A 15,878-nucleotide genomic window follows, 5' to 3' on the forward strand; every position below is an offset into this window, starting at 1 on the left:
GGAGGATTGTAAATTCAATTCCCACCTGGTGCGTCTGCATCCAGTAAGGGTCCTAAGGCTAGACCCCCCCATGCTAAGCGACCCTACCGCATACATGAGCGAGAGAGATAAACATGAAGTCATACTGGCTTGGATGTTGCCTGGATCAACAAGGTCTGGTTGGGCGTAATATACATATATATGTGCATTGTTCATAGGTATGGTAAATGAAAAGAAATCATCATTTCTGGAATAGGTTGATAGTAACAAAGGGCCTATACAACACACTTGTTTTAGGCTTTTGCTCCCTACCAAGAATTAACACCCCAGTTCTTGACTGTTGCTCATTTTTGTTCATTGTTATTCTGACAGCTTGGTCCTTCAAGTGGATTTCAACGTCTCCTCCACTCGCCTCAGGAACATGACCGAGACCCTGCAAGGAGTCTGGAGCTCTTTACAATAAAAGACCACGAACCAGTGTTCTTAGAAATTCTATTTCAGGACGTAGAGGGTGGGAGCTAGAGGCGACTGGGAGAGTGACAAGATCCATAAACCCAGAGGAGCAACTAGAACTGCGTTCCTCCTCTCAAGTCTGTGCCTTCCTTTTTCTTTTAACAACTCCATTTGACAGCTGATAGGCCGCCTCAGGGCACAACCACACCTCAACAGGTACCTGCAATATAAAACCATGCACATAAAGTCAGTAGCCTACTACACATACAAATAAACACTAAGATCAGGATTAAACGAACTACAAAACAAGCAATAATTTCCACTGTGTAACATTTATCAGAGAATTTGATATGCAGCATGCTTAACTCCTGCCTTTAATAACAATTTCATGATGTCAATTCATTTTTTATTCAATTTTATTTATAAAAATCACAACAACAGTTGCCTCAAGGCACTTTATATTGTAAAATTGTGAATTAAAGGTAAAGGTAAATTACAGACAATGACCTTTTATAATTTTATTAGAAAGCATCTTTCACTTACTAACAACGTTGGCTGATGTTGACAGGTTCTTTGCAGTCTTAAATATTAAATATTTAAATATTAAGTTGTGGAGGTAAACAGACGACAAGGAGCTCTTAGTTCTCACTCCTGCTTTATTCCTCTTCTCACATCGCGCCACAAAACACAGTAACACATTTCCTCAACACTGGGTGTGAGTGGAGCCCTCTAGTGGTCAGCCACAAAGTATTTGTATTTGGGCATCTATATGGACCAACTATTTAAATGGGAAGAACATGTTGATTTTTTTTATTTGAAAAATGAGCTGAAAGGCTCCTCCTAACAGGAATGTATGCAGGGATCAGCAGCATGGACGTGTGATCTGACTAACCGAGATGTGGTAGGAGGGTTGCTCTGTAGCCTTTTTGGATGTTGCTGTAGGCTTTATCCGGTGTGTTTTTCCCCCCTTGTTGCACTGACCTAAAGTCAGCATGGTTGAAGCCCCCAGCTATAATGTGCACTGCGTCTAGAGTGGCTCTTCCTGTCGTGAGGGTTGACCGTGCAGCCTGCAAATTCAATACTCCGGAATTGATGGCTGCAGCCAAGTCTCTCCGAGTAGTATAATGCTGTTGTCCTGTACACACTTGTTGGCTGCAGTCTGTAATCTCAGTTCGTCGATTTTGTTGGTTATGGACCTGATGTTGGAGAGGAAGATACTCAGAAGCAGTGGCGTAAATGGTTGTTTCTTTAGTCGTGCTAGCGGGCCCGCCCTGCAGCCACACTTTTGCCTCCTTTTTTTACGTTTCCTCTTGCTGCTGGAAAGAACCAACCACGGAAACCCCGGAGTTCTTATTATTTCCTTCAGAATGCTGTGGAAGTGGTGATAGTCTGACGTAATGTTCCTTGCACAGCGTAATCCCAAACTCAGAAGGTCCTGATGACCAAGTAGACTCTATTCGATTTATAGTAGTAAAAAACACATACACCCACACATATACACGTAGAACAAGTAAAAAACAAAGCACCAAATGTGAGGAGCAGTGAGCTGCTACGTCTGTGTGCACCGCCAACTTGTTTACTACTTTACAGACAATAAATACAATAGGGTAACAAGGGAATGAGGACCAAGAGGGAAACACAGCTGGGACTAATCACACACAGACATACGAGACCAGGTGGAAGCAAACAGAATACACTCACACAAGATGTAAAACAGGAAATATGAGACACACACTGAGACATGGACTTCACACTGTAACCGGGGAAAGAAGCAGACATAAAAACATAGCCGGCTGGAAACAGAAGAGAAATTTATAAAGCAGACACATGCTGAGACATGGATTAGACATAGGGACCGTGAAAGACAGACATGAAACCATAACTGAGTCGACAAAACACAAGGAACAGGGGAGGAACAATAACAAAACCTAACTAGAAATCAGGAAATACTAAAGATAACTGAGGGAGCTAGAAATACAAAGCACGATAACTGGTAGGAAGACTACATCAATGAATATTGATAAATCAAACATACTCTGTGTCAGACCCAGGTACCCTAACAGAACAGGATGTCGACCATGTATCCAGTAGTAGCAGCAAAGGCGAAGCAGGTCCAGGACCCAACCGCATGGCCAGCGTCAGCAACGGAGATGAGGCCAGCTGCGTGGAAGACCACGGCGGTGCAGCTAAAGGCGAAGCAGGTCTGGCGGATAGTCGTGGAGCCAGCAGCGGCGAAGCAGATCTGTCAAACCGGCGAAGCCGGTATTTTGTCTGTTTGGGAGCTGACACAGTCTATGAGGGGATGGGGTTTTGGGGTTGTAAAGGGTGGCGAGAAGCTGCAGAGCGGCATGTAAGACTGCAACTCTGCTTCCTGGTCCCAACTTTGGATAGTCACGTTTTGGGGGATTTAATAAATTAGTCCAGATTTCTAGAAATGAGCTGCACCATCCACAATGGGATTGATGCCATCTCTCCTAACAAGGCTAGGTTTCCTCCAAAAAGTTTCCTAATTATCTGTAAAGCCCACATTTTTGGACACCACTCAGACAGCAATTTAAGGAGAACATGTGGCTAAACATGTCAGTCCTGGTCCGATTTAGGAGGGGACCAGAGAAAACTACAGACACTAATAGAAGTGATACTCTACTGCAAAGAGTTCAGGTTAAGTGTTATTTTAAATCAATTGAAAATAATAATAATTTAAAAAATTCCTTCTTGTTGCATGTTAAAGCTCTACTTGGAGCCTTGTTAAGATCCAACCATGCAAAATATGATTTTTTGCCATTTTTCAAGTAGTGTTAAACTTTTAGGCCTGCACTAGGAACATTTCTTGCTGTGAGCCTACTTTACCTCCATGCCCAAGCTGATATTACAGCAAAGCGTGTGATAGACATGCCAGTCCGTCTTGCCCATTAAAAGCTTTCAATAAGCTGCAGTACCAGCAGAGGGAGATATTTTATTTCAAGCCTACATGAAAATATAGGAAAAACATGTGATTTAGGTTTTCAGTGAAAAATAAGTTGAGGTTCAAACTCAGAATTTCAGAAACTGTACCTTTTAAAATGTTGTTTGACATCATTTAATGATCAAATCTCAATGTGTGAACTAATTTCAACATGAAATCTTTAGAACACAAACACGCTGTGCACAGGCTGCATTTAAAAAGTTTAAGTTAAATTTAATTCAGTTTTACAGCCTTAAAATCATTTTATCCTCAACTTCACTCAGATATTCACATCATCTCCAAACCTCAACCATGAGAGACATCTTTCCACCAGTGTGACCAGTTACAACACAACAAATGAGTGATCATCAAAATTTACGTCGTTTTTTTTTTTTTTTTTTTTTAAATTGTGATTGCTGCACCAACTTGTGTTTCCAATGCAGGAAAGCTGGCAGGCAGTGTGCCACCTGCTTTACAGTCCACATAGAAACTGAGTGATAAATATGAATGAGGAAATGAGGGCTCACAAGCTCACCAATGTTGAATCTATTCTGGAATCAGATTAGATCAACAAACATACTGATTCTCTGGCAGTATGTCAAGACAAATATCCTACTGTAAGGAGATAGTAGTTGTTACAGCCCACTTAACAGCAAAGTTATCTGGAAAGGGGTGTAACACAAAGTGAAGAAAAAACAAACTATTAACCATCTACATCAGTAGAACACCAGTTATTTTACAACTAATGCAAAACAACCAACTAGGACAAATATAAAACACAGGGAAGCTCTAAGCATCAGGGTCTCCAAGGCCAAAACAACAACCACCACACCCCTTTCTAGCTAAAAAGCAAAGCAAAACTAAAAAACAAAATAAGCCCACTCTATCTGTAAGATAATAAAGTACAATGGCTGAGCTCCCAGTCTAGCCACAAAACAGGAGAAAAAAACTGAAACAAAAATGGCAGAGAACCCCTACCTGCCTCCACTGTGGATCACTGCAATTTACATTGTAAAGACACTTTTACTCACACACACACACAAAAAAAACAGTCCCACCAAGCTTCACAAGTTTTGCACAGCTACAGTCTGTTGCCCGAATCACTGCAGCTTAAAGCCCAGGGAAAACAGAAAAGGGCAAGGTATCTTGAGATGACAATCTTTATGGAGTGGCTAACGATGCAACACATCTCAGCTGTGGTTATGAGGCAGACCTGAAACACAGGACAAGGAGAAAGAGCTATCTCATATGTGGAGAGCCCTTAGAGGTCAGTGACCGTAACAGCAGTTAGTCAGTACTTGTTAGAGACAATTTCACATTTATCACAGTTTAACAAAGTCCATTCTCTGAGTGACGCAATGAAAAAGTGGTTCATGATGTACAATTAACAGCTTTTTTAGTTCTCTCCATGAGTAGAGTAGTTGCAGTGTTGAATCTTCTCTGTGGTCTTCTTTTTTTCTGCTACCTGGCGGGTCTATATTCAACATGCTTTGTGTAATGTATGCACTATTCCACCTCTGTATGTGCCCAAACCATCTCAGACTTACAAATATATATTTCTTTGAAAAGTAATATATATTTTTACACACATGGCAGCATTTGATAATCCACGTGATGGTTTTTTGCCTTGATCTGGACATTGCAGGTGCTATCTTCCTTTAACACATGTCAAGTCTCTCACCTTAAAACATGAGCAATTTATGCTTTATTGATAAAAAGAAATCCCTGATTTTGACTACGCCATAGCATTTAAAATATTAATTGATTATTGGATTACTCGATTATATTAGATTACTACTTTCAAGATCTATGTTGAACATCTACTCAGAAAGTTCAAGATAAAAAATGTTTTTGTACAGAAATAAATTGTGTTTCCATTCTACCAGCCAAGTGCAATGGCATGTGAATTTCCAGTCATTACATATGCACTGAATCCAAGAGTAAATATGTTGTATTGTTATGATAAATCTTGGCATGCCTTCCAATAGACTCCAGTCGGTCACATCAGGGCTGAGGCGACAGAGTAATAATATTTGCTCATTTGTTTTTTTAAGTTTGTAGGTTTTAATAACTGCACAATTATTTGCATGTCTTAGTGGTTTTGTCTTAGTTTAAAAAGCCAAAAATCTCTCAAAGCCGAGTGATTTTTGCTGAATTTGTTTTAATTTATTCTTTTCTCGTTCTACTGTAATGCATATAAACTTGACTGGGGTTAGTTATGGTGGGACTGGACAAAAGTGACAGAGATGGGAACGAGCAGTAATGGTCAGTAATTCAGCGGAAGTGGTTATTGCGAAGGACCAATACAAAGATAAATGGACACAAACCATTGCCTCTTGCTTGCATCACATGTAGAAATGTTAGTGAAAATTATGTGTAATATATACTTGTGCACTGAATCTATACAGAGACCAGGAGACACAAGTGGTCAGCAAGTTTTTCTCTTCAAGTTCATCCATTCCCTGCCGGTCAATTTAGAAAATGGCAGCAGTAAAAGAAGTAGCTGGAAATGCTTAGGAAATGACAGCACTGATCAGGCCAATCACAGTCATTGTAGGTTGCATCCACTCAGTGTGTAATTACATTTCTATGGAAGTGTAGATCAAGTTACTGAATTATGACACTGAGTTTCAGGGAGGTTTGAAGTTATACTGTACAGTACCTGTGGTGCAGACTTAACACAAAGCATGAATCTCACTTAGTGCAAAAGTGCAAAACTGATATCACAGAACTACAACATTTGTCTGATTTTCTCAGGCACTATACATTCATCTTCGTAAGATATGAAAGTACTTTTCATGGTTGCATTTTTGACAAAATGTCAAAATAGTCCTTATATTAAGTGCATTGGACTTTTCTGTCTAAAAATCAAGAGAATGGTTGGATGGATGGATCTTCATGTAACAGAGGTATTTCAGAATACAGGGTGAGAGATATTTGTGATAAAGTACAAAAATGTAAAGCGCAATGGCCTTACAAAGGCAAAAAGTTTACTGGTTTCATCCTGAGGCTATAGCAGAGGTACTTGCTTCTGTGCTTTGCTTCTGTGTTGTTGTCTATCCCTGGGAACTATTTTTCATCTGATTTACAGTCTTCTAGGTGAAGCCTGAGTACCCCTTCAGTGTGAAGCTGCAACAAGCGGTCAAACTCAGCCGGCATTGCATGGACACTCATTTTAGGTGGAACGTCATCATAGTAGTGGTTAGTCACATTATAGAAGCCATATGGGTGATTACTAAAGGGCCAGAATCCATACAGATGCACATTTTCACACAATTCCAGGGCCATGCTAACCATAATTAATCCAGTGCTGAGCCGCACTTCTTTCAGGCCTTCAGAGCGCCAGAATTGGGCCAGACTGTCAAGGTACTGAGGGTTGAAGAAAACAGGTCGAATAGGGCTTTTAAAGTCCTGTATTGTATATGCAACTCGCTGACAAACAGCAGTATTTATACCAAAGGAGAAGGCAGGAAGGAGCAGCAGAGAGTTGCCGTACTTGCGAAGACTCTCCACAAATGGAAGGCGACGTCCAGCCAGCGAGCCATACCTGTGCGAAAGAAACATCTGACTTTGAGCAACAACACATAAGTAATGTGAGGTGACAAGTCGGGATGGGAATCGAAGGCTGGTTCTCTGCAAGAACTCAGTTCAGTTCCGAGGAACTGAACTACTGGAAACTTGCCTGTGCTTGCATATCAGTCACATTTGATGCACTTGTGCTATCAGCTGATTTCAGTGTGCCATAAGAGGAAAATAGCAGCGTGGTCTACAGTGTGGATTTGGACATTTAATTTATTTTATTTTATTATTTTCGTTTTTGGGGGGAAATATCTAAAACATATACAAACATTTTAACAACAGCATGCAAGTAAGTTGCAGAATATAATGTCTTTGATAAGCTGCTTATGGTGATTCTCAATGCGAATCCAATGAGAACACAATGAGCGTCTATAAGAGAGTCGATAAGGAATTGAATTGGAAATTGATTCTGATAATAGAATCCGATTCGCTAAATTCTTATCAGTTCCCATCCCTAGTGACAAGGATTCATTTTCTTGCTCACTTATTAAAGAAGATGGTTGGGTTTGCTGTCACAAGGCTAGTTTTGATGCCAACATCTTTCTCGTATCCATTTTCCAAAGGAGGTAAGTTGCACCTAAACAAACAAAAGAGTAGACACAGAAATGGTTACATGAAATTTCCACTCTGAATTTGGTCTACATTGGACACTTTTCTCACCTGATAACAAGGTCAGCTGAATCAATCATTTTTCCACAGTCACTGTCAAACAGGATCCCACCATTCCCAACAACTGAACAAGTGTCCAATTTCTTATTTGAGAAAGGATTCTCCTGGAATAGCGACAGATAAGGCATTATAAAAACACATTTACATTGTTGCTGATGTCACATGTTGAAGGAAAAATACATGAATTTTTATTCTAGCTTTATAGTCTGATGCTTTTTATGCTTGTTATTGCTAATGATAGGTCTGTCATTTTTTTATAGATTATAACCATGGGAATATCATATCCAAAAGAACAATAATCATAAAATGGTATATAAATATATTCATAAATATTAAAAAAAGATTAATAAAAAAAACAAATAATTTTGTTTTTTGTATTTTTTTCTCTTTTGAAAATGAATTACACATGTAAAGTGTACAAGTAAATAGAGCTAGAGACAGACTATATAAATACGTCTTATAAATAGAATAGCTCCTCTAATGGACAGTGTATCAGTCTGGATATGCTCCAATATTAAGCATTTCCAAAAATGATCAACCTTAAACTGTTTGGCCTTTTTAGCAGAGATGCGAAAAGCCCCAGGCTTTAAATAACAATTTTGCTTAAAACAGTATAGATTTTCAGCCACTTTCCCTTTTATGTTGGGTTTATCTAGGCACAAACACCGCTGGAACACAAGACACTCAACTGCACGGCAAAACAAGACAAGAAGGCACACTCTGTGTTTTTGGCTCGTGAGGGAAGTCAGCCCAGGCCTTCACCTGTCCTTAGCCAACTTCAACTAACTCCTTCGCTCCAGCCCTTTTTATTGTCACATACATGAATATGCAATTACAAATACACGTGACATTCTTAAGCAGGCATATCTGCATCAGTGTCTTTATGTGTTTTTGTGTGTAGGTGCATGTGTGTCTGTGTGTTTTCAGCTATACCATACACAGACATACGACCTTTCAATGAATTTAACGTGTGTGTGTATGAGCTATGCAGAAAAGCAGAAGTAAGCGTCTTGCTAAACTATAAAAACATGTTTTTATAGTTTAGTTCCTGCAGGAACTTGCAATAGGTCATATTTCAAATGAACATTTAAAGGTGTGAAGTTTTGCACTTTAATAGAACAGAACAGTCTGATTTCTAAAGCTATGATGGAAATTATAACATCGAGGCTGCTTCCTCTCATCACTTGGTACACAAGTGCACACAGAGTCCTTATCAGACCTAATAAGGATAAGATACTTTATCAGCATATAAATGATTATATATCTCTAAGCATAAATGATTATATGTTTCTAAGCATAAATGACAATATAAAAATATCAATCCTAACACTTGTATGGCTCTACAAACCAGTCAAGTTCGAGGCTAACTGTCCAGATGAGACTACAATATATGTATAATTATATGTGTATAATCACAGATAATTCATTATATTTGACTTTCTTTCTGTGTAGCTATAAAATGATACAGAAAATGGTGCATTATAATATTGTATGTTGTCATTGAGCCTGTACAATGTTGCATTTCATTTTCATAATCATTTTGATATTTATTTTGATAGAATAGAATAGAATAGAATAGAATTAGAGATGGACCGATCCGATATTACGTATCAGTATCGGTCTGATACTGACCTAAATTACTGGATCGGATATCGGCGAAAAATAAAAAATGAAATCGATCCATTAAATATCAAAAAAGCATCTCACAAAACTTGCAACACGGCGTAACTCGGCTCATAACCTTAGCACGTTGCAGCAGTATGCATCATGTGATAGAGCGGCTGTGTGTATTTGTAGCCTCGCTAGCAATCCAGCATTTCATCTCCGAGGAAGTTATCCCAGAGAGAAGTAAAGCAAGTGTGTAAGTTCATCTCTGAATGTTTGTAACGCATTCCCACGTTAAGCTCAACAACCGATATATGGAGCGACTGCCTCTCTCTCTCTCTCCTGCCGCTACTTCAATCGTGAAACTGCTTAACGATCAGCTGATCGGCTTTTCTGTCGCGACTCAGTCTCTCTTCTTTGTTTTTGGCCCACTTTGCACCAGAAAGAGGAAACCAGCGGCGGAACAACAGCAGCACGTTTAACCTTGATAAGCTGTTGTTAGAATTTATTTAATATTACTTTCTACACCAGGATCCTTTTCTGCGTAGCTGACGGCTGGTAACTGTGCAGGGGCGGATCTAGCAAAGTTTAGCCAGGGGGGCTAGGTAGGGCATGAACAGGGAAAGGGGGGCACAAAGACATACTTTTCTTTCTTATTCTCATTTAAAATACGTAGCTTTTAATAAATAATTATCTGAATCTTACACCCAAAGTTTTAATCTGATGTAAAATGTATAGAAGTCCATTACTGTATATAGTAACTGTTAAGTCTATATACCCTAGTAAGCTATAGTACTTTTTCCTTTGGGAAGGTACCATCTGTGAATTCTGCAATTCTGTTGAAGAAAGATGTTGAATCTATTTAATTATTCTTGAAAAATAATTTGTTTCTGTGCATTTTTTTTCACCCTGCATCAAATTAAAGTTGATTACATCGATTAAGCATCATGAGGTGGAGGGTGGGTGGTTCCCTATTTTTTTTTTTTTTGCTGGGAGTTTGCAACCCTATTAGTTAGGTTGCTTAATATTTCTGCTAAGTACTCTTTAAAATACCAGAATAGGGAGGATGGAGTAGGTTTAAGTTAGGTTTTAAGTTAGGTAAGGTTGATTAGATTGATCAGTGTTGCTGAACTATGAAATATTTTGGGTGCAGTGTATTTTTTACATACAGGTATAACAGAATAGCTTTAGTGTTGTTGTTTATTTAAACTTGAGTATGAACTTATACAAAATGCAGCAAGATATTAAAAAAAACAGTTTTATTGATTAAAAAACACACAATATCGGATTCATATCGGTATCGGCAGATATCCAAATTTATGATATCGGTATCGGTATCGGACATAAAAAAGTGGTATCGTGCCATCTCTAATAGTGAAGCAAGAGACGTGCACAGAGTGTGTGACCTGAGACCAGCGCTGAGTGGAGACCGTGGCATTGTGTGTGTACGTGACAATAAAAACTGAGAATTGTGAACACAGCCATTGCGTGTGTGGGTCCATCTTACAGAGGAAAAAATACAGTTCACACTATGATATCAAATAATCATGCTGCTTGTAGAAAGGTGGGCAGGTGGAGCTGGGATCATAACACCAAAATGCTTAATTAATAAATGAACAGATCAACTAACTTCGCAACAGCTGCAGCAAGTGCTTTGCACTGCAAATTTTCAGGTTAGAACAGCACAATTACCACTTGTTTCAGAAGCAGAAGGTTCAGAGTTCAGTGAAAGATATGAAAAGAAATATACAATGAAAAGTAAAAAGCAATCACTGTGGTCAAATAAAACACATGAGAACCAATGAAGATATCAAAGAAGCAGCACATACATAGCTTGCATGGAAGAAAATTGACCTACCTTTAAAAACAAGTTGAAAAAGTCCTCGTTCACCTGAAGAGTCCTCTTCTTTTCCCCATCGTAAACAATATTCGATCCTAGAGGAGTATTGTTCTGTGTAATGATGGCGTTGTCAAAGCCATTGCACTTAACATTCAGATGAGCTCTGAGAAACAACAAACACTTTGTTAACATTGGCTGACTATTTACCAGACAAGCTGGTTCATAACTTGAAAGAAATGGCACGATGGTGTATTTTTCCAGTTGTATGAAAGCCTGTGCGATATCTAAGAAAAAGTTCAATTTTTGATGTTGTTGCATGTTTAACTTGTGTTAGTAGTTATTGCCAACAAAAGGAAAAGGTCGGTAACTTGACTATTTCTGAACGTCATGGCAAGGAACAACATTTATTTCTGCTTATTATGTTGAATGGCCTTCCTGGAGGTGTTCCACGCAACCGTGGAGGCCATTGGCTGCATAAGGAATGGGCCCTCCAGCTGCACCCACTGCTGCCTGGGGAAGCACAGGTGGCGACGCTGACACTTCCCGGGACAGCGAGGGCGTCATTTCCAGACCGGGGGGGGCTTGAGCACCTGCCCCTTTCCTGATGGATGCTTCAACTGCCCTTTTCTTTAGGCAATTTATTATTTAATGTGTGTGTGCATGTGGAGTCCTGCCTATGCCTCTCAAGGCAACACAAACAATTAATCACAATTTTGCTAAATAAAAGAATCTGGCTTGCATCAGTCACATGATTACATGACACGTTGATATACTGGATATCATAACATCATATCTCATACGCATGAATAGGCTCCTGTTTGCGTTATTTGGTAATCTTTTTACTTCTATTTTGTATTCTTCATAGAAAAAATATTAAGCATTTGAAATGTGATCCTTACCTGAATTTTAAGTAATTTTTCTCATTCTTCTTCCAGGTTTCATTGTAACGCTGATGTACTTTGTCAATGATTTCCCTGTGACACACACACACACATCCAAACAGTCAGTAGCATCATAACTGTACGGCTAACATGACTTCATTTTGATGATGGCATAAACAAAGAGGTTTATGCCATCATCAAATGTTGAAAAAGGGAAACTGTATGACAAGTTATGTTTTCTCTCACTTGCAGCTTTTGCAAATTTCTGATGGCTTTGGGGCACGTTTCTTTTGAGGTCGGTGAGGTTCCACAGGACTGCAAAAGAAATGTTTTTTTTGACAGATTACACATCTGAGAAATGAAGATAAAAGAGATCACATATTAGTATTTCACTATTGTTATCAGTTGTCCATACTTGAAAAAGCATGATGTCAATGTGCTGTATTGTTCGAGAATGTGTCATGGCCAGCGGGGCAAGCCGTGTGTAAATTATTAAAGGACCCAAAATGCAAGCAGGGCTTCTGATAAGAGTGAGCTTTATTGAGGATGACATACAACAAAAGGCGAGGGTGGCGAGAACAGAACTGATAAAACCTAAACTGGGAAAACTAAGAATAAAGCTAACCTGAAACACAAACAGAGACGCAGGGGAACCACACAGGATGACAAAGGGAGACAACGCAGACAAACCAGCAACAGGCAGGCGAACACACAGGGCTTAAATACGGACAGCAGTAATCAAGGGATGGGAGACAGGAGGGGAAAACACCTGGGAGAAATCAGAGCTGATGAGACAGGGGAAACGTAATCTGAACACACTGACATCTGACACGGACCTTCAAATTAAAACAGGAAACTCAACACACATGCAAAGATACAGACTCAGAGACGCGGGCTTTACACAGAGACATGACTACACTGAAACAGAGGGAACACACAGGCAGGGATGATTAGACACAGAGCACAGGGAGCACAGAATATCATGAGAGGAAAAGAGATCAAAACCTAGGACCAAGAATTACCAAAACTAAAACACAGACAGCAATAACATCAGGGAAATAAATAATAAATTATTCAAATCACTGGGTCACAGACCCAGGACCATGACAGTGAGTCAACATTGTTTTCTTCAGTTTTTTCTTTTTGTATAACTGCATAAATATATTACACCATATCACAGGGGGAAATATTCCACCTTATACTCAATTAAACTGGTCTGACAACTTTCTGTCCAAACTGTCTGGACCTAAAGAGTATGTAAGAAATCTGGGAGCAGTACATAATACATCTTTTGGCAAGGCTATATCTCTGCATGGTGAATGTTTCCATGATCATCACCTTGTTAACTGTATCCTGTTTGTTTAATATATATTAAATGCTTGAAGAGATGGTGAAAACAAACAAACTCAAAGACAAAGAGAGAAGGGACATGCAAAACCCATTAAACAATAGCTTTTAACATTGACAAGATGGTGTGATCAGGTAACACTGATGACAGAGTACACAAATAGGAGACCTGCCCACCAACAGGCTGTTTATCTAGCCACGTATGCACAACCTGTCACCAAATGCACAATTCAGATTTTTAATAATATTAATAATAATACATGCTATTTATAGGCACCTTTGAGACCCTCAATGTCACCTTACAATAGAATAATAACAGTAGCAACAATACAATATAATGAAATATAGCAAAATAAAATTTAAAATAAGGTAAATGATAGAAAAAACAAGCATGAAAGTATAAAAGCTAAGCAGTAAGAAAAAAGAGACTTCAGTAAACAGTAAAAGTCTTGTTGGTCAACTACAATGATATGTATTTCGGGGCGATCGTGGCTCAAGAGTTGGTAGTGTGTTTTGTAATCGGAAGGTTGCCGGTTCGAGCCCCGGCTTGGACAGTCTTGGTCGTTGTGTCCTTGGGCAAGACACTTCACCTACTGCCTACTGGTGATGGTGCGATATGGCAGACTCGCCTCTGTCAGTCTGCCCCAGGGCAGCTGTGGCTACTGTAGCTTGCATTCACCAGAGAGTGAATGAATAGTGGCTTTGTGGGTCCTGAAAAGCACTATATAAGTGCAATCAATTATTATTATTATTATTACAATAATATATACATTGGTTGGTATTTAGAATTAGTATTTTTTGGAGAAAGTTTAATATATTTAGTGTAATTAATCTGAACTGATTCAATATTAATTCAATAGTATTTGGTTTATTTCCTAGAACAGGAGTCTGGATTTTTTTATAGCTTTAGCTATGACTAACCAGGTCTTGTTATAGAATGAAAACAATGTAGGTTTTAATTTGGATTTGTAGACTATATGTGACGAATATGGGTGATAAATTAACTTTTTAAGTTGTGTATATTTTAACAACAAATAATATGCTGATAAATTTATTATTTCTTTCTGGACGTGGGGAAGTTTTTCAAGGCTCATAAAAAGTTTGATTTTATCCAGAAACATCACAACAGAAACATTGAAGAAGTGCTTTACTTTTGACACTTTAGCTTCAATTTCAGGACCTTTAATTAATTTAATGATACGATGTTTATTATAATACTTCTTCAGCACCTCTTTAGTTTTTGCTCTCTAGGCACAAAGGTAGTTATGTACTTACTTGCTGTCCAACTTGTACCAGATGAGAGTGGTTATCAGGGTCCCCAAACCCAGGAGAGTGATCATGAAAGAGAAGAGAGACTTTCTACTCCGTCTCCTCATACTGCTCCCCTGCTGTTAGTCTTAACCTTTAGACTGTCCAAATTTTCTCTCTCCCTCTTCCTCCTTCTCCTGCTTTTGCCTTTCACAACACTCACTTTTTTTTATCTGCCCTATCCCAGTGCCTTTTCAGTTTTTTCCCACTCCTGCTCAGATTGCTCTACCTCACAGTACTTCAGACACACACACACTCATAAACTCATACATGCCAGCTCAATGAAGACTATGAATCTTTTGCCTTATATCCACCCGCTGTTTTAAGCACTCATCACTCCCTCCTCCCTCCTTCATTCATTTTCTGTTTGGTTTCACTTCGTGTGAAACTGAGAACCTTCACAGACATATTCGTGTTTTTTTCTTCCTCATTGACGATCACTAGAAAGTATGAATCAGTGTGAGGGTGTGCAAGGAAATGCTTTCAAGACCTATTGCGTGCAGAGGAAAGTCAAGGGGGTAAGGCCATACTTCCAATTAGAGGAACTCTTAATACCAACCAAATGCGTATGAACATGCAAAAGCTTTCAGCTGGTGTTTCTCTAACTAAGTAACTAACAGCTGGAAAAATTAGAGAAGTTCGAACTGATAATTTACTTACTCTCTGTTGCCAAATGAGTAGTGTTAGCAGAATTAAATTCTTGCAGTGATTAATTAATACTGTAAAAACACGTAAAGAAAAGCATGCCTTTAAAAACACATCTGATAATGTATTAATATTTTAAACTTAGATCTTAAATTTTACTTAAAACTAAATTATACAAGCACGTCACATATCAGTACATGCAAGTGTCCACTTTGTGGCAGCATTTCTTCATCACTATGTTGTCACTTTTGCATATATAGCACACCTGCACATTTTTACTGCTCTTTGGAATCTGGATCTTGGACAACTCTTGAAACAGATGCCTCCCAAAACAAATATTTTTGATCAACTATTTGCTCAAATTGCCACAGATATTCAGTCCATCCAGGTCTTTGTGTATTCTGGCTTACCTTAGCATTTTCTCCCTGCATTATTTAAGAATGGCATCTTGATAGCAACCATTCCACTGAGACCATTGCTGTTAAGGCTTCAGTAAACAGTAGATGGATCAACTGAAAGACCAGATAAATTTCTCAGGTCCTGTGTTAGTTTATCTGCTGTAGATAGTATTTTAGGCCTGCCACTTCTTCTTTTGTCCTTTCTTTCTTATTTCTTGTTCTTATCCTTA

At 38.8% G+C, this 15,878-nt stretch overlaps 1 protein-coding gene across 1 annotated transcript; it reads right to left on the minus strand.

Annotated features, from left to right (window-relative positions):
* Window positions 1-1,070: 1,070 nt before the first annotated feature.
* LOC100696701 (alpha-2,8-sialyltransferase 8F) lies at window positions 1,071-14,868 on the minus strand. Its single transcript, XM_025906400.1, has 7 exons — window positions 14,573-14,868; window positions 12,197-12,265; window positions 11,969-12,043; window positions 11,088-11,232; window positions 7,616-7,728; window positions 7,440-7,532; window positions 1,071-6,923 (listed from the first exon to the last, which is right to left on the minus strand). The coding sequence occupies exons 1-7, from the start codon at window positions 14,671-14,673 to the stop codon at window positions 6,446-6,448; spliced, it is 1,074 nt and encodes a 357-aa protein (XP_025762185.1). The 5' UTR covers window positions 14,674-14,868; the 3' UTR covers window positions 1,071-6,445.
* Window positions 14,869-15,878: the final 1,010 nt, after the last annotated feature.

This window comes from Oreochromis niloticus, linkage group LG4, assembly GCF_001858045.2.
Source record: "Oreochromis niloticus isolate F11D_XX linkage group LG4, O_niloticus_UMD_NMBU, whole genome shotgun sequence".
In the NCBI taxonomy this organism is placed as follows: Eukaryota; Metazoa; Chordata; class Actinopteri; order Cichliformes; family Cichlidae; genus Oreochromis; species Oreochromis niloticus.

Bases quoted from the DNA above. Each gene is read 5' to 3' on its own strand.
- LOC100696701 (XM_025906400.1), bottom strand. From the start codon at position 14,673: ATGAGGAGACGGAGTAGAAAGTCTCTCTTCTCTTTCATGATCACTCTC. The intron at 12,044-12,196 runs GTGAGAGAAAAC...TGTGTGTCACAG, and splicing joins GAAATTTGCAAAAGCTGCAA to GGAAATCATTGACAAAGTAC. The intron at 11,233-11,968 runs GTAAGGATCACA...GTTGTTTCTCAG, and splicing joins AAAAATTACTTAAAATTCAG to AGCTCATCTGAATGTTAAGT.